The 27,593-nt window shown below is 37.7% G+C and overlaps 1 protein-coding gene across 2 annotated transcripts in view; it reads left to right on the top strand.

Annotated features, from left to right (window-relative positions):
- The window catches only part of FOCAD (focadhesin), a 305,616-nt gene that overhangs the window by 172,319 nt on the left and 105,704 nt on the right, over positions 1 to 27,593 (top strand). For both annotated transcript variants that reach the window (XM_027549147.1, XM_027549148.1), the window contains 5 exons: positions 2,601 to 2,735; positions 6,435 to 6,485; positions 7,187 to 7,270; positions 16,605 to 16,743; positions 22,443 to 22,628. In XM_027549147.1, coding sequence (XP_027404948.1) covers positions 2,601 to 2,735; positions 6,435 to 6,485; positions 7,187 to 7,270; positions 16,605 to 16,743; positions 22,443 to 22,628 — 595 coding nt within the window. The remainder of the gene's footprint in view (positions 1 to 2,600; positions 2,736 to 6,434; positions 6,486 to 7,186; positions 7,271 to 16,604; positions 16,744 to 22,442; positions 22,629 to 27,593) is intronic.

Here is a 27,593-nt window from a genome sequence, read left to right as displayed (position 1 = left end):
TCTGGATGTCTTTCCTTGAACTCCAGTAAAACATATCCATCCCCTCATTTCCTGCAAAGATGCTCCTTCCAGCTTCCCCTCCATTTTATTAAGTTGCTTTTTATTCACCCAGGTCTCTAGGCCCAAATCATCTTACTTTCCAATTCATTGTCCAAGACCTTTTAATTCTTGCCGTTTCTATCTCAGATTTACTATTTCTCAGGTTCCAGTATCATCAGTAGTTGATAACTACTGGTAATCTGATATAATTATTAGTGTGCTAGATGAGCAGGGAGTGAGAACTAGAAGATGTGGTCATTGTCTTCATGCAGCTCAATATCTAGTTGAGAAGACAATTTATATTCATGAAAATAGTGAACAATACTAGGCAGTATATAATTAAGTGCTAAGTTGGAAAGTATAGAGTTTTAAATGCTGGAAGTTAGAGGAAAGAAAGGAATAAAATAAGGCCTGAATTGTAAGAGAAAAGTTAATTGTAGAATTGAGATGTGAACTTGGTCTTGAAACAAAGAAAGTTGGAATTAAATAGGCATTTAAAATAAGGAGAAGGCATGGATAATCATTATATTGAGCGTTTGCTTTTTGGAAAACTTTTGAGGCTCTATGTGAAGGACTAGGGAGAAATAAGAATTAGAGAAGTCCATGACAGCTTTGAGTTTGACTACAGACTACCAGAAGAATCTTTCAAAAATAACCTTTGAATTTAGTTTATTGCCCAACTCAGAAATCTCTGGAGGCTTCCTTTTCCTTTTGATTCTGATCCAAACTGCTTTGCTATTCTAGGTGCTCTTTGATCTACACCAGCCTTTCTTCACCAGGACTCATGCATGCCTACAACTAGCTTTATTTGTGTTTTGGCTTATGCTTTCCACTTCCTTGTGAAAGGTCTGCCTGATTTCTTTCCATTCCATCTTCAAGTCCTATCTCTAGACTTTCTGCCTCTTGACACTCTGATGACTCCCACTCACTGACATAGCTTTCCTACCTGGATTCCTCCTAAGCCTATTTTCTGTTGGAAATATTTCAAAATCTTATCATGTACCTTTTGTTTTTCAATAATTTAGAGTTACGTACATTTCTCTTTCTTTCTGATAAGGTGGTAAATTCTTTGAAGGTTAGATTATATTTTATTATTCCTCTTAGTGCTGTATCCTACTCTGGGTATATACTCTATGTTGAGTTGGTAGCTTTTAAAGGATTGTTTTTTTTTTTTTTTTAATTTCAAATATTGCTGTTTTGTAATATTTGTATAAATGTGCCTAATGTCATGCCTGACAGATAGTAAAACCCTTAGTGATGGTGGAATCCAAATTTGTAGTGGATCCCAAGTCAAAGAGCATTTTTCTGCTCTTTCATGGAAAGTGGAAAATAAGAGCAAAAGCACTGAATCCCAAGTTTTCTGAAATACTTTCTGCTATATTTGAGTCTTTCCTTAATCTGTGTCCTTAAGTATATATTATTCACTTACCTTATATAGTGTTTCCTAAATAATTTGAGTTAGTGTGTGTGCTCAGTCACTCAGTCATGTCCAACTCCTTGCGATCCCATGGACTGCAGGCTGCCAGGCTCCTCTGTTCATGGGATTTACCCAGGTAAGAATACTAAAGTGCATTGCCATTTCCTACTCCAGAGGATATTCCTTACCCAGGGATCCAGCCTGCGTCTCCTGCATTGATTGGCAGGCAGATTCTTTACCACTGAGCTACCTGGGAACCCAGTTTATGTTAGTATATGAAAATAAATTGTGTATGTTAATTGAAGCTTAAGATAAAAGATTGTAGTGTTTTAGAAAGATTAATCCTTGTCCAACTCTAATTGATGTGTGTTGTCACTCTTCCTGCCTGAGTTTTAAAGTTTTAGTAAAATATCTGTAAGTGAAGAAATCATCTGTTGTAGTTGGAATTGAACTTAAGAAGATATTTGAACATCCATAAATCAGATCTTGAAATGGCCTAAGAATACTTGGTTTAAGGAAATTGGATCAAGCTAGAAATGACATTTATTAGTTTAATTTTTATCATTTAACAGCCTCTTAAAATCTGAAATGACTTTTAAAACAAAGTTTTAAGTTACTATTTTAAATAACAAAATAATTCGCCTACCTCATTTAGAAATTTGTAAGATGATTTGAGAGTGTTTTATTTGTATTTACTAACATCTCAATTTTCTGAGTGGTAATATAGTTTCAGCAAGATGGAAAACTATAAAAAATTGTGAATACTTGGATTTAGAAATGTACTAGCATTATCTTACCTGTCTTTGTTTTCTGAGAATGGCTATTCAGCAATGTTTGTAGCTAATCTGGAGTTAATCTGTGTAGCTAATCTGTGTATTCATGCATGAGAGAGAGAGAGTTTTATTTTTTTGGTTAACCAAAATAAAGCTATAAAAAAGCAGTTGTGGGAGGCAGGCTGGATCTTCTTCAACAACAGTTTATGTTAGTTTATATAATTTCTTCTGAGAGGTGATAACTTATCAAATCCTATCTTCTAAGAGTTCTTATTCTTAAGTTTCCTCATAATAAAAGACAGTACCCTTTACTAATGGCTTCAGATGAGCTGGGATTTTGTTAGGTATTGACGTTTGTGTTTGCTTCACAGGTGGTTTGTATTCGCTCCACTTGGAATGCTCTCTCCCCAAAGCTGAGTTGTGACACAAGACCTCTCATTTTGAAGACCCTCAGTGAACTGTTTTCTCTGGTTCCTTCCTTAACAGTCAATACAGCTGAGTATGAGGTATGTGTTTGGATCTCAACAAATTGTCTGTTTCCACATTGGGAAAATGTGTGCTTTACCATGACTTTTGGGAAAAAATTATTCGTAATTTTGTGTTAAAAATCCTTTAGTGCTTTTAGTTCTGCGAACATGATGATATCTTTATGGACTCCTAGGAATAGATGGATATCCACTCTTATCAGTCCTCTGTCTTTAAGACTTACTTACATGAAGGATGCCAAGTTTCATTATGAAAGTATAGTCAAGATTATTAAAAGCCAGTATGTTTCTAAAAGAATACAGTTCGTGAGACCAACAGTTTAACTGTGTCTCGTTGGTGTTTAAAATTCTACAAAGTATTATAAAGGATTTAGTAAGGCAGGGCAGACTTTCCCAGTAGTGTAGACATAGTGTTATTTGTGCTTTGCTTCTAGCTTGGGCATAGAGATTTTATTTTTTGTGTGTTATTAATAGTTCACATTTTCAATATACATCTTCGCTCTTTGTGTATATTCTTCCATGAAGATGGTTGTAAAATCAAACTGTCCTAGGAGAGGAAAATAATTTTATGAACTAGTCAGTATTTGGCATTGTAATGAACTACTTGGTGGAAGACATTTTGCTAAAAGATTCATGCGCTTCTGTTTAACATTTTCTTTATTTTCTCTTCTTTGAATGAAATGAGAGGGTGGCAGATTCATTTATATCTCCACTTTTGTAGCTATAACCTCATTTAAGCTCATGTTTTTTACTTTTCTTTCAAAGAACTTCAATTAATTTTCACTTGAAGTCTTGGTAAACTTTTACTTTGATTTAGTGCTTCACAGAGTTTGATAAACTCCATAAGATTCCAGGAATAGCCCCTTACTTGTTTTAGATCACATGATAAGATAGGAGTGTAAGATAATACTTGCTCTAATCATTCTAAATGCTACACAGTGAGTAAAATCAAGTTTGTCCTCACCAAGGACACAATATCTAGCATGGCACATAATATGTATTCAGAAACTAGTTATTGAATGAATGAATGAAGCAGTACAGGATATTGTGAGTTTATTCTCACATTCGGGCTTTTATTTGGGGGTATTAAAAAAAGAATCAATTCAAGACTCCTAGATTATATAATTCACCAACAGTTGTTTTTTTTTATGACTGCCATTCATGGGTACATACCTTTATGATGTCAGAAAGTCTGCCAGGCTACTGATAAGGAGCTCAGACTAAAAACCAAATTAAGGACTTTGTATGTTGTGTTGTGTATATTTATTTTCTGTCTTCAAGAGCTGAACTCATGTACCTTTGTGCTGCTTGTACTTTGAGTTATTCAGATTTTATTACAGATTAAAGTGTGAAGTGATTTGTGTGTTGGTTTTTTATGTTTGCTTACATTGTTATAAGTTGTCCTTTGGACTGTGTTTTTTCCCTTCAAATTTTCATTCTTTTCCACTGACATTTTGTTTTGGTTTATCTTCATGCTTGTAATCATATTAGGATTCCCCTGTTGTTCAGATAGCAGCTTTGGGATGTTCTATCCATCAGTTTTCTCCTAGTAAGGGAGATTCCTTCAGTGACCAGAGCCCACCTGGAGCAGAAGGGGAGAAATGTAGAGAAAGCCCCTCTCCGTCTGTCATTCTGACTCACTCTGTCCCTTCCTTTCTTCCCACCTTTCCCACTTTATCTTTCCTTCTCTTTCTCCTTCCCCCTCTCTCTTCCTGTAAGTACTTTTTTTTTCTGTTAATTGCTTAGAATTTGTTGGCATGTAAGCCTGAATTAAATGTAATTTTCCCAAAGCATTTCTTAGGTTATTGCTATCCCATGTCACCTCACCCCAAATCATTTTGTTTACCTGAAAATGAAGTCCAGTCGCCTTATACGGAGCCAAGGTCTTTTACAATTGGACCTCACTCTACTTTTCTGCCTCCCACACTCCAGGGAAACCAAACCACTTGTAGTTTCCTTCTCTGTTTCCAAATTTTTCTATTTTTTTTTTCCTTTGTTCATGTTGTTCTTTCTGTCTTGAATTACTTTCTTTTTCATCTCTAATTTTAAAGTCTATTTTAGGAAATAAAGAATCAGTTTAAGTTATCCCATCTGTTGAGACTTTTTCTTCAAACAGGAGTCTGTTATTCCTTAAGTTCTTTATCTATACTGTCTTAAGAACTTTTATTTCTATTTTATATTTACTTCAGGTACATGTGCACAAATATTATCTCCATTAAAATATAAGCTTGTTGAAAATAGAGTCCATGTTTCAATTAATGTATTTTCTGAATTGCTTTTTTTCTCTCTTTTTTTTAAATTATATTTTATTTTTAAACTTTACAATATTGTATTGGTTTTGCCAAATATCGAAATGAATCCACCACAGGTATACATGTGTTCTAAGTGCTGGATACATTCATTCATTGACTCAGAATATATTTATTAAAGCTGTACTAGGCCTTAGAGATACTAATAAATAATAATAGATACTATTTTAAGTAGTTATAGTCCCAGCACTAGTTACTTTATGTCAAAGTATTACTTCTAATATCTGATAAGAAAGTATTTTTCATATTATAACAAGAGAATCTGAGGTTTTGAGAGGTTGACTCATTCATTAAACAAATATTTACTGAGTATCTGCTACATGCAAGACAAATAACTGAGCCAATACTGCAGTTTCTAAGTGAAACCTATTTTCTAAACCCAGCACTTTCTAGCTCCATTATACCACATTGTCAGTCCCTGCCTTTGAAAGCTCAAAAGTTGGTAAAAGATATAGACATAAGCAATAATAATTACAATAGCATTTGTTGAGTGCATTCAAAGGGTTAGGAGAGTATGGTGGTGGACATGACCAACATCTTAGGAGGACACTAAAGAAACCTTATTTAGTTGGTGCTGTTGGACAAGGATCATGAAGAATTACTAAAGATTGCTTTCCATTGAAGTTTTGAAGAGAATATGCAAAGTCAAGGAGGTATAAAAGAACCTCATATGATCTATCAGGACAAGAAGTTAGATGTGGCTAAAATGAAGGAGACATTAAGTGCCGGAAGATAAATGGCTTTTTATGCTCACTTATTTATTAAATATTTGTCATTTGAGGGAGTGGGCTTTATATTCTTTATATACCAGCCTTTGAAATGAGAAAGACAGATAGCCCTTTAATGATTATACAAGCTAGGAGAGAGTTAACCACATACCCAGATAATCACATTAAATGCTAAACTGTGCCAGGTGCCATATGGCTGCTTGGAGAAGGGAGAACTCTCGTCTGGGTAGGGGATTAGGAATAGTGGCCTGAAAGAAGAGAGTAATCTAACATTTGTACTGAGATTTGAGAAGTCAGTAAGAAATGGTTGGGGGAAAAGTGAAAGTAAAAAGGGAAGTGAAATTTATTTTATTTATTTATTTTTTTATGGTACAATATTCTTGGCTATATGCATCTTTTTTTTTCTTTTCATTGGTTTATTTTTTTTAATTTTATTTTATTTTTAAACTTTACGTAATTGTATTAGTTTAATCTAAAAGTCTCACCTGATTTAACATATCCATATGTTTGGATGATGAATCTGAATGTTTTCATTTTATGAATGGTAAGTAAGTACAGATTAAGTTCATTACAAGTGGTATAATTTTGAAAGTGATTTACTTTTGACATTTGCTGCTTTAGATTGATTACTGTCAATTTTATCTTTGTCTTAGAATTTATTCTGTTGTTTGTTGATTTTTCAGAATTTTAAAGTTCAAGTCCTCAGCTTCCTCTGGAACCATACTCAAAACAAGGTACTATCAGAAGGGTGTCAGAGAAACAGAACCAAGCTGGGGTAGAAATTGTAATACAAGAATATTATGAGAATTATAGAATTGTGTTATAAAGAACTATAAGAATAGGATAAAAATTTAAAATTTTTGATTTAAAAATTATGACTACAAGTTTAGCCTTTAAAAATTATTCTTAATTTATGCCAGTTAATACATTTTCACCATAAAATGCACTTATTACTTTGTGATGCTGATGGATATGAAGAGGGACTATTGCCATTGTCTCTCATTTTTAATGGTCCTTTCTCTTTCCTGCTTTGCCCCTTCCCACCAATAAGCACATCAAATGGATAAAAAGCCCACTCCATTTTTTAATGTCATTTCCAATCAAGAAATATGGAGAAAAAAATGTCAGTGATATTGTACCCAACTCACGAGTGAAAAAGCTTAGATTCCAAAAGGTCAACTTTCCCTGTGAAGTAGCTGAAGAATCAGAGAAGAATCATATTTTTATGTTTAATGTCCCAACGAGGATAAATATTTGGTGCTTCTTATGTGTCTGCCCAATGCTGTTTACTCTCTACTTTTAATTGGGACATACTAAGTGAGGCGTGAATACCATTTCCAAAGCACTGACTATAGAACATTAAGGTTGGTGAGGGAAAATTTTTTTTCTTCCTCCAGAGTTGATGTTTAATATATGCCATTTCTTTATTTTTTAGGACCCAATTGTCGCAAACGCTGCCTATAAATCTCTGTCACACTTTGGTGCCGGGGACCACACGATTCTTCATCTGCCTGAAGAGGTAGGGCTTTCTGCTTTCTCACTGCTGTCTCTTTTCTCCTGGATGTATAGCTTTATTTGTATCCCGCTATGGAAGAGAGTCTTACCTGTAACTCTAGATATATTGTCCTTAAAAGATAAGAATTTATATTCACTATTTGTTTTATCTGTCATAGATTGTAGAGGTCTTAGACGTCACAGATAGTGAATTTAAATCTCTTTGAAGCAAATGGAAGACATGTATGGAGCAAAATGTAGTCTCCATAAGGTGACCAGTTGTATGACTGTATTCCTGTGCCCAGAGCAGATCTGTGTCACTCTGGAACCACTTTACCTAAACTCAGACTACATAGAGTATGGTTTTCTATCACCTGGGCACCCAAAGATCTTTATTTGTGATGGAGACTTGAGATGCCTTGTGAAAACAATCTGCTATTTATTTGTTTTCAAATGATAGTCCTGGAGAACTGGGTGAAGAAGGTATCACTCTCTTTTAAGTGTTAACACATTATATGACATTTTCTCAGTTTTTAGACTAAAAACAACCAACCTTTTCTAACATCTACCTAATATAACCAGCTTTCAATTCTCAGGTAATATTAAGGAGTAAAATGTATGGTTTCACGTTTAGTGTTACTGCTAATTCAAAAACATACAAATGTTTATTTTATTTTTTAAAGTTTTTTTTTTATGTGGACCATTTTTAAAGTCTTTATTGATTTTTTTACAATATTTCTTCTGTTTTATGTTTTGTCCTAACTCTTCAGTTTAGTTCAGTTCAGTCGCTCAGTCATGTCCGACTCTTTGCCACCCCATGAACCACAGCACAGCAGGCCTCCCTGTCCATCACCAACTCCAGGAATCCTCCCAAACCTATGTCCATTGAGTCGGTGATGCCATCCAACCATCTCATCATCTGTTGTCCCCTTCTCCTCCTGCCCTCAATCTTTCCCAGCATCATGGTCTTTTCAAATGAGTGAGCTCTTCACATCAGGTGGCCAAAGTATTGGAGTTTCAGCTTCAACATCAGTCCTACTAATGAATACCAGGACTAATCTCCTTTAGGATGGGCTGGTTGGATCTGCTTGCAGTCCAAGGGACTCTCAAGAGTCTTCTCCAACACCACAGTTCAAAAGCATCAATTCTTCGGCACTCGGCTTTCTTCACAGTCCAACTCTCACATCCATACATGACCACTGGAAAAACCATAGCCTTGTCTAGATGGACCTTTGTTGGCAAAGTAATGTCTCTGCTTTTTAATATACTATCTATGTTGATCATAACTTTCCTTCCAAGGAGTAAGCATCTTTTAATTCCATGGCTGCAGTCATCATCTGTAGTGATTTTGGAGCCCAGAAAAATAAAGTCAGCCACTGTTTCCACTGTTTCCCCATATATTTGCCATGAAGTGATGGGACCAGATGCCATGATTTTCGTTTTCTGAATGTTGAGCTAAATTTAAGCCAATTTTTTCACTCTCCTCTTTGACTTTCATCAAGAAGCTCTTTAGTTCTTCTTCACTTTCTGCCATAAGGGTAGTATCATCTGCATATCTGAGGTTATTGTTATTTCTCCCAGCAATCTTGATTCCAGCTTGTGCTTCTTCCAGCCCAGAATTTCTCACGACATACTCTGCATATAAGTTAAATAAGCAGGGTGACAATATATAGCCTTGACGTACTCCTTTTCCTATTTGGAACCAGTCTGTTGTTCCATGTCCAGTTCTAACTGTCGCTTCCTGACCTGCATATAGGTTTCTCAAGAGGCAGGTCAGGTGGTCTGGTATTCCCATCTCTTTCAGAATTTTCTATAGTTTATTGTGATCCACACAGTCAAAGGCTTTGGCATAGTCAATAAAGCAGAAATAGATATTTTTCTGGAACTCTCTTGCTTTTTTGATGATCCAGCAGCTGTTGGCAATTTGATCTCCCCAACCAGGGATCAAACCCCGAACCCCTGCACTGAAAGGCAAATCTTAACCACCGGACCACCAGAGAGGTCCCTACAAATGTTTATTGAATGCCATTAGAAAGTGAGCAAGACATTTTGTTAGAAGAAGTTATATGTAACATGACCCAGAATCCATTCTAGGGGTGAAATGGCAAGAAATTTTGTTATGAATTTCTTGGGATCCTCAAGCATTTTAAAATGGGTTGATTGTTTCTTCTGGATTGAGTTTATTCAACAATTAGATGCCAGTAGGAACCAGGCAAGCTTCTGTTTATTGAATTGAATTGAAGGGACTGATGATAGGCTCTTGTAAAACCAAATCCATCACAAGGCAGGATTTCCCGTGTTACTGAGAACTCAAAGACAGATTGGCCAGCTTGCCATGCAGTTATCACAAACAGGAAGTCTTAAGAAAAGATTTGTTCTTTGACTCATAACATCTAAAAAGATGGGATTTCAGACTGCACTATGGTGATCAGCAATACCCATAGCTTCTTTAAAAAAAGAAAGACAAAGGAAAAAGTTACATGTATATTTGATTTACAGACTCTTACCAATAGGTTAGCTACAGTTTCTAGAAAGATACTTTTTTGTTATTATTATTTTAAATAAGCATTTTCTAACTTAGATCACAACATAATGATTGCCTTATTTTTAGCTATTATTACTGAAATATTCCAGCTGGCATAATAGCTTTTATTAAATAACTGCCATATACTCTTTACTATTTAGTCTCCACCTCTTTAAATGTTGATATGTTTATATTTTATTCTGTGGTGGTTTAGTTGCTAAGTCATGTTCAACTATTCTGTGACCCCCAGGACAGTAGCCTGCCAGGCTCCTCTGTCCATGGGATTTCCCAGACAAGAATACTGGAATGGGTTGCCATTCCCTTCTCCAGGGGATCTTCCTGACCCAGGGATCGAGCCCATGTCTCCTCTATTGTAGGCAGATTCTTTACTGCTGAGCCACCAGGGAAGCCCTGTATTTTATCTTACTTGAGGGTTATGTTCAGTTTCTGATTATGTTTGTTAGAGTTAATACTCAGTTAAGTGCTATACTCAGTCAAATATTACTTTCTTAACCTCACTCCTATATCCTCAGATCCTTGAATAACCATAAATAGCTCTTTATATCTTCCAATGTAAAGAGTAGTGATGTAGAGTTGGGTTTATATATATGCTTGGGTTTTCACCAACAGAGCCTGAAGGTCTGTAAAGGAAATCTTTAAGACTTATTTTAGCCTTGCTTTTTCAACCTTTTTTTTCTGCCCTAACCCCCTTTTGGGATATGACTCACTTCTACAGGTATCTGGTTCACTGGTGGTAGTTTGGTGGTTAAGTCACTTAGTCACATCCAACTCTTTGTGACCCCACGGACTGTAACCCACCAGGCTCCTCTGTCCACGGGATTTCCCAGGCAAGAATACTGGAGTGGGTTGCCATTTCTTTCTCCCGGGGATCTTTCCAACCCAAGAGTTGAACCTGGTCTCTTGTATTGTAGGTGGATTCTTTACTGACTGAGCCACCAGGGAATCATTCTCTCAACTGGGATTAAGATGAGAGGACTTAATGGTTTAAGAGTCTACCTCCCTCCAAGCCCCAGCTTCTGATATAGAGGACCTTCCTCCACATGAAGAAATCATTACTTCCAAAGCCACGCACCATCCATTCTTCTTTTTATTCATTACTGATTTTCAGTTTGGTTGTTTGAAGGATTAAAAGCCCCCAGAATGGTTAATATGTTCATATTCCAAACAAGTCCCCATAGGCAAAGGATGCAACAAGTCAGCTCCCGCCTCTGTGTTGTGGATGATGGCAGTAATGTGAAACTGACTCCCTTTCTCTGAAAGCACACTTTCAACTGTTTCAGAAGTCTCTCCAGGTAGGGACTTTTCTAGTTGTAAGATCCAAGATTCCTTCTTGTTATCAAGTTTACTCACTCTGCACCACGGGCAATTGGCTTACTCACAAAACTGAAGGCTACTTGTATACCTTTCCAGTGAAAGTGTTCCCGCAGTCTCTTTTTCTGTTTGTGGAAACTTGTGAAATAATCTGTTAGCAAAACATTCTGTGAATTTCAAGTAGAAAAAACATGTTAAAAAGATACAATGGGGACTTCCATGGTAGTCCAGTGGTTATGAATCCACCTTGCAACGTAGGAGAAACTAAGATCCCACATGCCACAGAGCAACTTAAGCCCGTGTGCCGCAACTAGAAAGTCTGTGAGCCACAATGAAAGATCCCGCACGACACAATGTCGATTCCCAGTGCCGCAACTAAGACCGGATGCAGCCAACTAAATAAACATTTTTAAAAAATAAAAAAAGTAGATACAGTGGATAATTGGGCTTCCCTGGTGGCTCAGTGAAGAATCTACCTGCAATGAAGGAGACCTGGGTTCGATCCCTGGTTTGGGAAGATTTGGAGAAGGCAATAGCTGCCCACTGCAGTATTCTGGCCTGGAGAATTCCATGGATTGTATAGTCCATGAGGTTGCAAAGAGTCAGACACGACTGAGCGACTTTCACCTTCACAGTGGATAATATCCACATGGTTGCTTTTGTGGAATATAGTTCAACTACTTTTGTAAGTACACCTTTCTTTAAATTTACTAAAGAAAGATTTCTTGTTCATTGCTGCATCCACTTAAACTGTGAAACTTGTTGAAAGAAAGCTAACAGGCTGGTAAATCAAAAGCCATTAAAGGAGTGGCAGACATCAGCAGGAAGGTGTAGGGTTAAATGAAACAGTGCATGTAAGGTAAGATGGAAAATGTCTGTGGAGAGCAGAACTGAATAAGATACCATGTGAGCCAGGGATTTGAATACCAGATTCATTAACTCATCTTTCTTGTCCCTGGTGTATTATTAGGAACTTCTGTGGATTGTTGTTCATAGACACTTAACAGTTGCATTGCTTTAATAATTATTTATTGGACATATATATACTAAGTGCTAGGCTGTCTTAGACTGAGCGACTGAACTGAACTGAACTGAGGCTGTCTTATGAGCTGGGAATGTTGAATGAATCCATGTGTTTATTCATTTGTAACAGTATTGTTAATCATTTGAAATATGCACGTCTAAAATTGGTTAAAAAATTCAGTGGGGCTTCTTTGAGGACTTATTTCAATATTAAATAGAATGATTTTTTCCCCATTTAGTTTGTATTTCTTAGTCTTTTAGCTATTTATCCTTCTCCTTCGCCTTCTTTAGCGCCCCCCAACACCCCACAAATGAAACAAAAGGAAAAAACAAATCAAAAAAAAAAAAAAACTATAGAGAATTGTGTTTCTGGTAAAACAGTCAATAATGGATAAACATTTCAGTTGATTCTTCTGTGACTTGGGTTCATTAAAAAATATTTGGCTGTTTAAAAATTGAACTTTTTATTATAAAGCTCTTAACATAGATTGTGTTGTTGATTTCTGGAGTTAATTTTAGAAGTGAGTAATATGAAAGAATTCATTATGCACCCTAGGTTGGTATTAATGTGGTATAACCTGTTTGGCTTTGATTTAAGTGAATGTCATTGCATTCATCAGAAGCTATTTCTTTTTGTAAATGAATTTATGCAGATACTTGACATGTTCCAAATAAAATTCTCTGCTTATCCACAAACTCCTGGATTTTTATATGTTGCACACACAGAAGAATGGCAGAAAGGTTATCTGGCTCAGAATGTGTAGTGAAGCATTTTGTAGGATAAGCTTTTCAATATTCTACTTAAAGCAGATTTTAATAGTAATTTATTATTTTATATTTGGCTCTCCCTTTAAGTTTCTTTAACAAAGCTTAGCTGTAATTGGAAGGGCGTAGTTGGTGTCTGTATGTGCACGCATGCATATGTGTGTGTGTGTGTGTGTGTGTGTATGTTCTGAAAAGAACCCCCCCTTTTTTTCCCCTGGATGTTTGAGTAGCTAATGTGATGCAGTTACCAACATTTTATCATTTTAACAAGCATTCTTTCATAAGTCTTCCCTCGATTTTCCCTAGTTATACTCATGTTGATCTTATTCCATTGTTGCATACAAGTCAAGGGAAAAGGCTGGGACTAGTATAGGGAAGCTGGAACAAATGCTTGAAGAAAAGTGAGCGGAGGAGCAGGGATGTGTAATGAAGCCAGGGTCTAACAGTAAGCGCTAATCTGTTCAGGAGAATCAGCTCACTTTTGAAGAACCATAATTGAAGGAGTAATCATACCATTATAAGTAGGCAGAGTATTTCTGTACTTAAATGACAGTACATTTCTAATTTCTTTGTTAAAATATATGCATATGTAAGATATAGACAAATGTTGTTAAATCATTTTTTACATATTATATATATATATTATAAGGTTGAGCAGAAACACTGGATAAGCTAAAATGTGTGCAAAAAAGATCATATTCTTTTATATGAAGTAATTCTGGAATTAAGAGTGTTTGGTTATCGGGCGTAGTTCACATGCCAGTTCAGGTCCGTCTGAAGGGTGCGGCAGCTTCTACTTCTGTTTCCTATGCTTCCGCTTATGTGGCTACCTCCTCAGCTGCTCCCTCCTCCAGATCACACTCTCTCCCCTTTCCTCTCTTTCTTATAGCCTTCCTTCCTTTCTTTTTAAACAACTTTGAAAAGTGAAAGTGTTAGTCACTCAGTCGTGTCCAGCTCTTTGTGACCCCATGGACTGTAGCTCGTCAGGCTCCTCTGTTCATGGAATTCTCCAGGCAAGAATACTGGAGTGGGTTACCATTCCCTTCCCCAGGGGATCTTCCCCACCCAGGGATCGAACCCAAGTCTTCTGCATTGGCAGGTGGATTCTTTACCATCTGAGCCACCAACTTTATTGAGATATAATTTGCATCCCATAGGTTCACTCCTTTAAAGCATACAATTCTAGTGGTTTTAGTGTGTTCAAAGAATTGTTCGTGTAATCACTGAACTACCACAATCTAATTTTAGAACATTCTATTAGCCACCAATTCCAATTACCCTTCCCCCCTTCCCCAGCACTATTAATATGCTTTCTGTCTCTAAAAATTTACCTGGCCTGAACTTTTCCTATAATGAAATCATATACTATGTGGTCTTTAGTGACTAGTTTTGTTCACTTAGCATAACATTTTCCAAGTTCATGAGTAACACATACCTGCATTTAATACCCACTTATGACTGAGTAATATTCCGTTGTATAGATATGCCATATGTGCTCATGGACATTTGAGTTGCTTCCATTTTTTTGGCTATTACCACTAATGTATTCACATTCATGAACATTGATGGGCAAGTTTTGTGTGGTCATTTATTTTTACTTCTTTTGGTCATATACCTAAGAGTAGGATTGTTGGGCAGTCCTACTGGGTAACTCTGCATTTAACTTTCTGAGAAACTGTCAAACTATTTTCCGCAGGGGCTGTACCATTTTACATTCCTATGAACAGTGTATAAGGGTTCTGATTTCTCCACAATTGCACCTTCCCTCTGAGTTTGCATCTTAGCTTAAGGGTTTAGTGCTGCCTTCCACCTCCCAGAGTCCCCTATCTCTGTGAACATGACATGCTGCAGAGTTTCCCAGTGCTGTGGTACTCTGGGGGCTTCCCAGGTGGCACTAGTGGGAAAGAACCCACCTGCCAATGCAAATGCAGGAGACATAAGAGACACGAGTTCAATCCCTGGTCAGGAAAATCCCTGGGAGGAGGGCATGGCAACCCACTCCAGTATTCTTGCCTGGAGAATCCCATGGGCAGAGGAGCCTGGGGGGCAACAGTCCATAGGGTCTCAAAGAGTCAGACATGAATGAAGTGACTTAGCGTGCACACACTGATGCTCTGGTGTGGTAACCAGTGTTATGCATATAGTCTCCAGCTGTAAGCATTATTGTCTATTTCCCCCTGTATGCCCTTTGAATACTTTTTTCAGTTTTTACTATGATGTGTAAAAAGTCAAGAAGCAAGGTAAACGGACCCAGAACCAACTCCTTTTGGGGAACTTTTTAGGCAGCTAGGACTAGTTAATATCTCTAAGATAGAGGATGTCTCTGGCAGTCCAGTGGTTAAGAATCCTCCCTTCTACTGCAGGGAGTGTGGGTTCTGTTCCTGGTCAGGGAACTAAGATCCCACATGCCACATGTATGGCCAAAAAAAAAAAAAAAATCTCTACGATATCTCTTGATGATACTAAATGTGGCAAATTCCAATTATACAAGCAGACCAGAGATGCTCAGAAAATCCTCCTTGTCAGAAACAAAAGGTTTGCAAATGTGCCACGGTTTCTCTGGTATACACTGATAGCAGCAAATGCGGGCATGCCCTCCACAGAGCATGTTATCTCTGTAATTATGGCTGGCTCAGTCCTCTGAGAATTAGGTCCTCAAGATTGAATCAGAATTAAATCTTGTCTTGGAAAGTACTCGGTAGTCAGGCTGCTTTCACTCCTTCACTAGCAAAAAAGAACACTAGTTATGGTTGAAAGGCTTCATCAGAGTTGAGGTTATTATACTTGAGAAACATTTTATCCCTGTTTTCTTTTATCCCCTTGCAAGTTTCCTGACTCAGTGCAGTTCCTAAATGGAACAATGCTTTGGGGACCTATGAAGAAGGCAGTCTGCAGGAATTGTTAATTATTTCTAAAAATAACTCTGGGAGACAGACTAATGGTAATGACTGGGTTCTGGCACTTTATGGTTATAGCAACCACTTTTATATATTTTGATTTCCTCCCCTAATGCTTAATTATCTCCATGGGCATGACAATGGTATGTCATTGAAAGTATTAAAAATTTAATTAATTGCTTGACAGTTATATCTTGTGGAAATTACAATAGTGGTAATCTTTCTACCTTTTTAATTTTTGGTTCAAATAAACCTAACTAATCACAAATCTTCAAATGGCAAATTAGACACAGTAAAGTAGAGCTACCAATTACAGATTTTAGTGTTTTTATATTCTCTTGCAACAAACTGTAGAGTCAAACAATAAGTCAACTAAAGCATTCTGTGTCTTCCTGATCTCTACTATATATCCTACTAGAAGATTTTAAGCTTTATCATAGAAATATAGCTAAAATCACTGATTTAAAAAAATGAATTCAGACAAGGCAAATATCTAATTATAAATGATAGAAGTTCAATATACTGAATGTGTTTGCATTTCATTGTCTGATGGCATAAAATTTTTATTAGTTTTCTCTAGTAATCATTGCTTATGCTGGTTTATGATGATTTTCTTAACTATATTACCATTAGTTCTTTACATTCATCTGGGAGTGTATCTAATAAGATGATTAGAATTTACTATTTAGTTAATTTGAAAATGAATAGATTTTGAAAATCAATTTTAATGATCTTTAGACATTGTAGAGCAATGAGTCTCAATGAACTTTGAAAAGGGCAAGTAAAAGGTTTTAGTATCACCTTCTCTATCATTTCAGGTAAGACCAGAAATCCAAACTCCTGATGACCTAGATGAAGATGAAGATGAGGAGGGTGATGAAAAAGAGGTGGATCTTTCCATTCCCGGCTCTTGCTATCTCAAACTTTTGTCACTCACAGCTCCTTCAGTTTTACCAGGTGGGAAAACTGGTAAAAAAAACTTTTGTCCTATTTGGTGGGACAAAAGCTAGCATTTTTTTGTGTGTGTGCTTTTTTCTTCCTACTTCTCTAATTGTGCTCTTTTGTGACATATGCATAGTCTAGCTTACTTTAGTCTTAAATACTTATATTCTATCTGTGTCCTACAGGGACTCCTTGAGATAGTATGGTGTTCCAAACACACTGAAAAATGTTAGACTTAAAACTAAACTGGATAACTAGTTTAAACAATCATTTTCACTGGAAAATTTAAATTCATTTTAAAAGTTAAATTTACTCTACAAGACAGATTTGCAGTGTGACTCTTAAGTTACTGAGTCAAATGGTTCTTTACCTTATTTATAAACTGAATGAAAAGATCATTAGAATCTTCAGGAATTTCTTGGGTAGTTTCATCACATTTCCTGGCAGTCCAGTGGTTAAGACTCAGCCTTCTAATGCAGGGGCTGTGGGTTCGATCCCTGGTCAGGGAACTAAGATCTCGTATTCTTTTAGGCTTCCCTGGTGGCTCAGATGGTGAAGAATCCACCTGCAATGTGGGAGACCTGGGTTCAGGGTTGGGAAGATCCCCTGGAAAAGGGAATGGCTATCCACTCTAGTAATATTCTTGCCTGGAGAATTCTGTGGACAGAGGAGCCTGGTAGGCTACAGTCCTGCTGCTGCTGCTAAGTCGCTCCAGTCATGTCTGACTCTGTGCGACCCCAGAGATGGCAGCCCACCAGGCTCCCCTGTCCCTGGGATTATCCAGGCAAGAACACTGGAGTGGGTTGCCATTTCCTTCTCCAATGCATGAAAGTGAAAAGTGAAAGTGAAGTCGTTCAGTCGTGTCCGACTCCTAGCAACCCCATGGACTGCAGCCTACCAGGCTCCTCCGTCCATGGGATTTTCCAGGCAAAAGTACTGGAGTGGGGTGCCATTGCCTTCTCCAGGCTGCAGTCCAAGAGGTTGCAAAGAATCACACATGACTGAGTGACTTTCACTTCACTTCATCATTAGAAATATATTCTTCCTTTAGAATTACTCTAAAGAAATGGTGGTACCAATATTTGAGAACTATCCATTAATGCTTTTTAAAAATAGATTAAGTTACATGGTCATTTAGTTTTGATATAAAGTGTATAGGACCTTGACTCTTAAATAATTATTCTAATTATATCCAATTATTCCAATTCAATATTAGCCAACGTTTTTACAAGCATGCATTTGTTACCTTTTTCAGTCTGAAATCTACCCTGAATATTCATGGATGTAAAAATTAAGTTCAGTAAACTCACAAAATGTCATCTTTGTCTTCTCACTAATGATCATAGTCTTCTCACTTCATAATCTCACTGGCCTATAATGTTAGAGATTTTTTGGTGGTTTTAAAAAATAATTAATTAATTAATTTGACTGCATCAGGTCTTTACTTGTGGCGTGCAGGATCTGTTAGTTGTGGCAACATGTGGGATCTAGTTCCCTAAACAGGAATCGAACCCAGGCGCCCTCATTGGGAGCACAGAGTCTTAGCCACAGGACCACCAGGGAAGTCCCATGTTAGACGTTTTTATCCTTGGTTTCATCCTACATGGAGATCCCTGAGGAATTCAGCCAAATACACTTAGTATTTATTGCTAGAGCATGCTTCTGTCCCTAAGTCCTGCCTCCTTTCATTAGAGAAAACCGAACGGTACACCTTAGTCAGAGTTCATCTTTTCTTTCCCCCGTATGTCCAGTACAAGCCTTAAAGACTTGTTGCCATTTTCTTTCTCCTGTTCATCCCCACTTCTTACCTCAAGGCTCCTCAGAGTCTAGGACCTCCCAAATCCCCTGTGGTTAATAGTGGGTCCAAAGAGGAAAAACGCCTCCAGTTATCCAAATTTCCACCTATATCCCCAGATAACCGAAGAGTTCAAAGTCCTCTTGGGCTTTTAAAATGACATTGTTCCCTCTTAAATGGACGCTTACTCTAGTCTCCTGGCACTAGAAACAGGAGAAGCGGTATGTTTGTGGCCGAGGTATACTGTTGTTTCTGTCCACTCCGTATGTGCAGAGCTGTGATGGCCGTTAACTGGCTCTTCTGCATGTTTGTACTTGACATTTACTAGTATCTGTCCCTAAGGAAGAAGAGGAGGAGTTGAGATTATCTGTATCTATTTGAGAAAATTCAATAATTAGAGTCAGTCAGGTGAATGACCTAGAGGCTGACTGTGTCTGGCAGACCATTCACCACAAGCAAAGTTCTTCATTTTTTGTTGCCTCTTATTCCCTGTGATTGTAAGAACCACGAAAAGACACTGCCTTAGAGATGTACAACCTAAGTACAGGGTGGATGATATATTTTAAGTTTCTAGGTACAGCAGGCAGAAGACTGAATTGCAGTGAATGTAAACTAACCCTGGCCCTTTTCTTCTTATTCCTTTCAAGTGAACAAAAGCAGTTGCAAAGTAAATCCAGTGATTTGAATTATTTTAAATAGGGATGTAACTGCTGTTGCTGCTAAGTCGCTTCAGTCGTGTCTGACTCTGTGCAACTGCATAGATGGCAGCCCACCAGGCTCTCCCATCCCTGGGATTCTCCAGGCAAGAGTACTGGAGTAGGGTGCCATTGCCTTCTCCATATGCTGTAAAAGATTTTTTAATTTTGAAATAATTTCATACTTATCAGAAGTTGCAAAATTAGAGAGTACTTTTACCCAGCTATTCCCATTGATAACATCCCACATAACTTTAGTTCATTATTAATACCAGAGAATTCACTTTCATACTGTTAATTAAACTATAGACCTACTTGGATTTCATCATTTTTTTTTACAGTGTATAAGTTTTGGGAATTAGCTTTTTTAAAAAGCTCAGTATAACATCTAAGACCCATCCAAGTAGTTATCTCTATCAATTGTTCTTTTTTTATTGCTAAGTAATATTCCATTTTGAGATGTACCCAGATGGCATTAGCAGTAAAGAACCCACCTACAAATGCAGGAATTGTCAGAGACACAGGTTCGATCCCTGGGTAAGGAAGATCCCCTGGAGAAGGGCACAGCAACCCACTCCAGTGTTCTTGCCTGGAGAATCCCTTGGACAGAGGAGCCTGACAGGCTATAGTCCACAGGGTCACAAAGAGTCGAACACAACTGAACCGACTTCACACGCACATAAAATGTACCATAGTTTGTCTATGTCCTCATCTGTTGGAAGACATTTGTTTTATATCTAACACTCTGTGTCCTACAGCTCTTTTCAAATCCTCACTTGATCATCTGGAAGGAAGAGACTAGGGCAAGGTTCAAAGACAATGGGGAAAATTCCTAGTTGTTAGCTTTTTCAAGCTAGCAACTTGGGACGGATGGTACTGTACATATCAGTTGCATGCATGGTATTTTACTTTCATTTAAACTGCTCTCAGGCCTGAAATTATTAGGCCTGAGTTCTCTGAAGTGCCTGACAAATAGACAAATTTTCATTTCTGGGTTAGTCTATGTGGAGATGTATACTTATCTCTTGGCATATATTATCTTTTACCAGAATAGGATCCCTTCTGTCCTCACAAGCACATAATTCTTAGGTACATTCTGAAAAGTCTAGACTCCTCCGAGCTTGAAGCAGTCATTCATGTGGTCGTGTATATAGGACTTGGGATATGTGACCTGCCAATGCAAATTACCCACATTTTTCATTCAGATGATATATTGGTCAGGGTCTTCACAGGAAATTCAGAGGGAATAGTTGAGAGTTTAATAAAGGACTGCTTAAAGGTGTGCTGTCAAGGTTAAAGAAAATTCACAAGCAATAGTGGATCATCTCAGAATGGCAAATGTCTCTCAGCCTAAGAGGTAAAGGAAGGTAATAGTTACGAGAATAAGAGAGAGCTTCTGTGTCATAAATAGGTCTGCCTAAGGGGAGTTAGGCAGAGAAGGCAATGGCACCCCACTTTGTACTCTTGCCTGGAAAATCCCATGGACGGAGGAGCCTGGTAGGCTGCAGTCCATGGGGTTGCTAGGAGTCGGACACAACTGAGCAACTTCCCTTTCACTTTTCACTTTCATGCATTGGAGAAGGAAATGGCAACCCACTCCAGTGTTCTTGCCTGGAGAATCCCAGGGACGGGGGAGCCTGGTGGGAGGCCATCTATGGGGCCGCACAGAGTCAGACACGACTGAAGCGACTTAGCAACAGCAGCAGCAGCAAGGGGAGTCAGGACCTTCAAAAGAGTGATAACAGGCATCCTGGAGCAGTCCTGCAGGAGGATGTCTAGGGAGCAACATGCCCTCACCTCTGTTCTCAGCCTCTGATCTCCTACCAGTATCTCCCATTGAGTGAAGCCAGCTGAAAGCCAGAGGACAAGGGAGCCTAGTGATGCTGTTGTGAAAGGTTATTCTTCCAGGGCACAGAGCAGGGTTGGGAGGGTGGATCTGGAGGGCAAAATGGAAAACTTACTACATAGGTGTTCTCTGGACTTTGAATGGAGAAGCTTGGTTGTGCCTAGAAAGGCTCTATATAAGAATGACAGAACTGGGTATGTAATCCATGTTCCGTGAGTATTTGCTGCCTTTAATTTAACTGTGGTCTTTTAAAGGGGACATTTAGACCTGTTCAGAATGAAATTCTAGTTCAGGTGGGTGGACTCTTGCTTTTTCTTCCTATAAGAAGAGGCACATGCAGTGGTTTCCTTTTTTGTTTCCCTTATGATTTGTTTAGCTTTATTTTTTTGTTGCTGTTTTTGTTCTGCATTGGGCAACCTCTAGTGGTCCTTGGGAAAATAACACTTGAATATAAGCCTATAGTGTTAATCAAGTATTTTGCTTGAATATCCTGTCGTCTTCTGGTCCTGGATCACTATATTCCCTTATGATAAGTAAAGATGTCAAGCAATAAGGATCTTGGGCTTAATTAGAAGAAACACAAATAAATAATGAATTAGTTTTTAAAAATAAGTGTACTGATATTACTACACAATGAAGGACAGTCAGAAAAGGCTCTTTCTAAATGATAAGAAAGAGCCAGTCACATGGCAATAAAGGATTAGTGTGTTCCAGGTAGAAGGAATAGCAAGTGCAGTGGCCTTGTCTTAGGTATGAGCTTTGTGTTATTGAGGAATGGAGTAAAGCCCATGTGAAAATGTGCCTTTAACATAGCTAGGAAGGAAGGCAGGTGGTAGAGATGTAGTCAGGAGAGTCGGGGGCCGGGTCATAGGAAGCTTTGATGTTATTCTGTGTACAGTGAAACACCAGAAGGTGTTAGAGATGGAAATGACATAAAATTCTAGCTTCGGAGTAGAGGCTGGTTTGGAGGAGTAGTCATGAGGAGAAGAAATCAAGAAACAAGTTTTTAAATTCATCCAAATGAGAAAAAGAGAAGATAATGACTGGGCAAGTAGCAGTAAAAATGGAAAGGGGTGGATTTGAGATATATTTTAAAAGATAGATCTAAAAGGACTTGCTAATGAATTACATATACAAACTATGAGAAAGAGGAATTACGAATGACCAGGTTTTTAAACTTGCATAACTGAGTGCCATGTTCTGGTTTTAGGAAGACTAAGAATAGGATGAGAATCAAGACTTGTTCTTTTACTTTGTGAAATTTGATCAAAAATATAGCTAAGTTGTTGTTTTTGTGGGTGTGTGTATATGACTTAAGAATGAATGTTTCTCTTCTAGCATACGATATTTACTTTTGATCTCCTTTTATTTCTTTCAGCTTTGGAGGAATTTTTTACATCACTTGTGAAGCAAGAAATGGTGAATATGCCCCGTGGGGTGTATCACTCTGCATTGAAAGGAGGTGCCCGCTTAGATCAAGGGAAGACTGTAGCAGGAATCCCCAATTTTATGTTGAAAATGTACGAAACAAACAAGCAGCCAGGTTTGAAACCTGGCCTTGCGGGTAAGCGATACATCAGTGTATAGGTTTTTAATGTACCGATTTAAGCTTCTCTTCCAAGTAGGATGTGATTGGGCGTGGAAAGGCATTGCTGCTGCTGCCCACATCTAGACACACTGGATAAATTACAAATATGAATCACATCTTAAAGCCATTTAGAGAACTGCAGAAGCAAAGATATAAATAAAAGCAAAGAGATAGACTGAAATTACAGAATAGGGGGAGCATTTTAGAGGTTTCCGATTTTTTTAGGTTGTTCCCTGCCCCACGCACTGGCCCCCACCTCATAGGGGATGTTCACCCATTTTGGTTGTGGACTGGAACTGGGATTTGGCTCAGGCAGAGGCCTGTTGGAGGCCAGAAAACCGGTAAAGCTTTTAGTGGCATGAAGGGACTAGGGTGATGTGGTGATTAATTTTATGTATCATCTTAATTGGGCTAAATGACGCTCAGATAACTGATAAATATGATTCTGAGTGTGTCTGTACGTGAGTTTCCAGAAGAGGTTAGCATTTGAGTCAGCATACTGAGTAAAGATCATCGGTGTGGGTCGGCAACATCCAAACCATTGAAGACCTGAATAGAATGAAAAGACAGAGGAAGGGTGAAGCTGGGAGATCCATCTTCTCCTGCCTTTGGACGGTGGTGCTCCTGGTTCTTGGGCTTCCTGACTCAGACTGAATTACACCACTGGCTTTCCTGGTTCTCTCGTTTGCAGACAGAAGATTGTGGGACCTCTCAGCCTCAAAATTCTTGTGAATCAATTGCGATTAAAAAAAATCTCTACTTGCTTATCTGCATATCTATATCTATACATATCTTGTTAGTTCTGTTTTTCTGAAGATTCTAACTAATATAGGTAACAAACTGGAGATTTTCCTCTTGAGATATTTGGTGAGTTTGGAGTTTGCACTGAAAGTTAAAGAGCTAGGCTGATGCTTCTGAAAGGCAGTGGTCTCCAGTCTTACAGTACTTGGAAAACAAAGACTGACTAGGAGAATGGGCCTGAAAACCAAGTACACAAATAGTGAGTTGATACTGGAGATCTACAGGTCTTTTCACCTGGTTGCCTTTACTCATTTTGGCCTCAGTTAGAGGCTGAAATTCAGGCTTGACCTTAACAAGAGGGTGATACAGGAGGCAGAGAAACCAAGAGAGATCCTGACATTTTTGTGGTAACGCTAGTGACAAAACTGAGCTGGAGGGACTTTAAGCACACGGCATGTTTCTCCCTTAAGGTATTTGTCAAATTTTGAAGCTTTGTGGGATGGGAATTTAGAAGGTAACCTGAAAACTTCTGAGGACAGATGTAAATCTCTGAATCTCCCGTAATCTTCCCATACTGAAGAGTCAAAAACCGATTAGGCTGTCAGTTGAAAATCTTGAAGAAGGTGTGCTCTAGAAACAGGGTTGAACCAGAGGTAGACTGAGATTTACCAAAGCTATAATCAAGCCTGGCTCAGTTAAATCCCCAATTCAGTTGAGATGGTCAGTCCTTCACTCTGCCTAACAGAGGAGAAACTCCTCTGAGATAAAAAAATAACATCATTTAGAATTTCTGTGGTTCTTTCATTACCATCCAGTATACAGGGAAACGGTTCTAGGCATTTGAAAAAGGAAGAAACTAGAAAGGAAGGGAATATTACATGGAGATAAAGCAGTCAGTATATCAGGAAGGCATCACAATTCAAATCAGTGTACACAAAATAGCAGAGTTCAAACTACATGACAAAAAATTAGAACTAACTAAATAGACAAATCCATAATACTAGTAGGAAACTCTAAAACATGTTCTTCAATGACTTGATGAATAAGCAGACGAAAAATCAAGTTCACAAAATATATGAACAATACCCTGAACAAACTTTTACTTAAGTGATGCATGGAACATTGTATCTTATAGTGATATAATTTATATGCTTTTAAGTCAGATATGCAGATAACACCACCCTTATGGCAGAAAGTGAAGAGGAACTCAAAAGCCTCTTGATGAAAGTGAAAGTGGAGAGTGAAAAAGTTGGCTTAAAGCTCAACATTCAGAAAATGAAGATCATGGCATCTGGTCCCATCACTTCATGGGAAATAGATGGGGAAACTGGAAACAGTGTCAGACTATTTTGGGGGGCTCCAAAATCACTGCAGATGGTGACTGCAGCCATGAAATTAAAAGATGCTTACTCCTTGGAAGGAAAGTTATGACCAACCTAGATAGCATATTCAAAAGCAGAGACATTACTTTGCCAACAAAGGTCCGTCTAGTCAAGGCTATGGTTTTTCCTGTGGTCATGTATGGATGCGAGAGTTGGACTATGAAGAAAGCTGAGCACCGAAGAATTGATGCTTTTGAACTGTGGTGTTGGAGAAGACTCTTGAGAGTCCCTTGGACTGCAAGGAGATCCAACCAGTCCATTCTGAAGGAGATCAGCCCTGGGATTTCTTTGGAAGGAATGATGCTAAAGCTGAAACTCCAGTACTTTGGCCACCTCATGCAAAGAGTTGACTCATTGGAAAAGACTCTGATGCTGGGAGGGATTGGGGGCAGGAGGAGAAGGGGACGACAGAGGATGAGATGGCTGGATGGCATCACTGATTCAATGGACGTGAGTCTGAGTGAACTCTGGGAGTTGGTGATGGACAGGGAGGCCTGGCGTGCTGCGATTCATGGGGTTGCAAAGAGTCAGACACGACTGAGTGACTGAACTGAACTGGAACTGTACATTGGGTTATTTGTCTTCTTGTTGATTTTTAAGATTTCTTTATATACACTGATAAGGAGGAAATGGAAACCTCCTGGAGGAGGAAATGGCAACCCACTCCAGTATTCTTGCCTGGAAAATCCCCATGGACAGAAGAGCCTGACGGGCTGTATAGTTCATGGCATTGCCAAGAGTCAGACATGACTGAAGCGACTTAACACACACACACACAAACTGTAGTTTGGCAACTTATCAGAATGATCATATGGCAGATCATAAACTCCAACAAATTTCAAAATATTGAAGTCATTGAGTCTGTAATAACTAGCCTGGAAATTCCACTAGCCTGGAAATTGAATAATATAGATCACCCATGGATCAAAGGAAAAATCAAAATGGAAATCAGAAAATATTTTGAACTGAATGATAATGGAAATAAGCCAAATTACAACTTGTGGGATGCAACTGAAACAGTGTTAGTGGGAAATTCATACCTTTAAAGCAAATACTGAAAAAAGAAAAGGAAAGGAAAATCAATGATAATTAAAGCTTCTATTTCAAGAAAAATGGAAAATAACAGTGAATTAAACTTAAATTATAAAGGAAAGAATAATAAATATAAGAATAAAAATCAATGAAAATAGAAAACACATAAAATAAATAAAATCAGCAAAGCCAAACATTGACTCTTTGGAAAGTTGAAAAGAATTGATAAAACCATTGTAAGTTTGAACAGAAATATAGATTACCTATACTAGGAACAACAAACGAGACAGCACTTCAGACCCCATAGCATTCAAAAAAATTATGAAGAACTTTTAGCCAGTGAATTTCACAGTTAAATGAGACATAGAAGTTCGTCAAAATATAAAACTGCAGAACTGACAGAAAGCAGACTAGACTATATGAATAGTTTGAAATTGGGTATTAGTATTAGTATTGAAGAAATTGAGTCTGTAAGAACCTTCCCACAAAGAAACCTTAGGTGCAGATGCTTCTTTGGTGAATTTTTCAAAAAAATTAAGAAAGAAATAACAAGGATCTTTATAAACTCTAATATAGGAGGGAAAAAAAGAACCCTCCTAGATGAGGTCAGCATAACCTTAATACCGAATATCAGAAGGGAATATTAAAAGCCACTCTTTTCCATGAACATAGTTGCGAAAATCTCCCCAAAATATGTTAGAAAATGGAATTCAGCAGTACATACAAAGGAAAATAAATAATAATTAGTGGGGTTAATTTAATGTTTGAAAATCAATATAATTTATTACATTAATAGCAAAAAGGCAGTATAATCTTTAGATGACCTCAATAGATGTAGAAAAAGCCTTTGAAAAACTTAGCTCCTATTCATGTTACATAAAAGACTCTCATTAAGCTCTGAATAGAACTTCTTTTATTCTGATAAAGAACATCTACAATGCCATCTTTGTACTTAATGCTGAAATAATGAAACTTTCACTCCTTGAGATTGGGGGAAAAGATATGGATGCTTGTTGTTACCACTATTATTCAGTATTGTAATGGAAGCCATAGCTAGTGTAATGAGCCAAGAAAAAGAAATAAAAGTCATACAGATTAGAAAGGAAGAGATAAAGTAGTCATTATTTGTTGATGACATGATTGTGTACATAGAAAACCCAAAATAATCTGCAGACTAATTAGGATTAATAAATGAATTAAGATTACTTTGTACAAAGATCATATAAAAATGAATTGTATATTGTATATACATAACAAAAATGAAACTTAAAAATTGTATCATTTATACCAGTACCAAAAACCATCAAGTATCCAGAATAAATTTAACAAGAATTGTATAAAATCCTTATACTGTATGCTATAAAATACTATGGAGAAAAGTTAAAGAAATTCGAATAAATTGAGTTATATAAAGTATTTATGGACCAGAAGACACCATGCTGTAAAAATGTCAGCTCTCTCCAAGCTAATATGTTGTTTCAACCCAGCCCAATCCACATCCCAGTAGGTTTTTGGAAATTGACAGACTGATTCTAAAATTTGTGTGGAATTGCAAAATACCAATAATGGCCAAGGTAAGCGTGGAGAACAAAAACAAAATAGATGGATATACATTACCAGATATCCAGACCTATTATGAAACCATGATAATTGACAGTGTGATATTGATGCAAAAACAGGCCAACTGACTAGTGGAAGAATATGGAGTGTACAGAAACAGACCTGCATATACAAGGTCACTAGACTTGTTACAAAAGTAATACTGTGGTGCTGTAGAGAAAAGGGA

The sequence above is a fragment of the Bos indicus x Bos taurus genome, chromosome 8 (genome assembly GCF_003369695.1).
Source record: "Bos indicus x Bos taurus breed Angus x Brahman F1 hybrid chromosome 8, Bos_hybrid_MaternalHap_v2.0, whole genome shotgun sequence".
In the NCBI taxonomy this organism is placed as follows: Eukaryota; Metazoa; Chordata; class Mammalia; order Artiodactyla; family Bovidae; genus Bos; species Bos indicus x Bos taurus.
The sequence above is the reverse complement of the archived record's forward strand: the minus strand, read 5'-3'. Positions and strand labels throughout refer to the sequence as shown.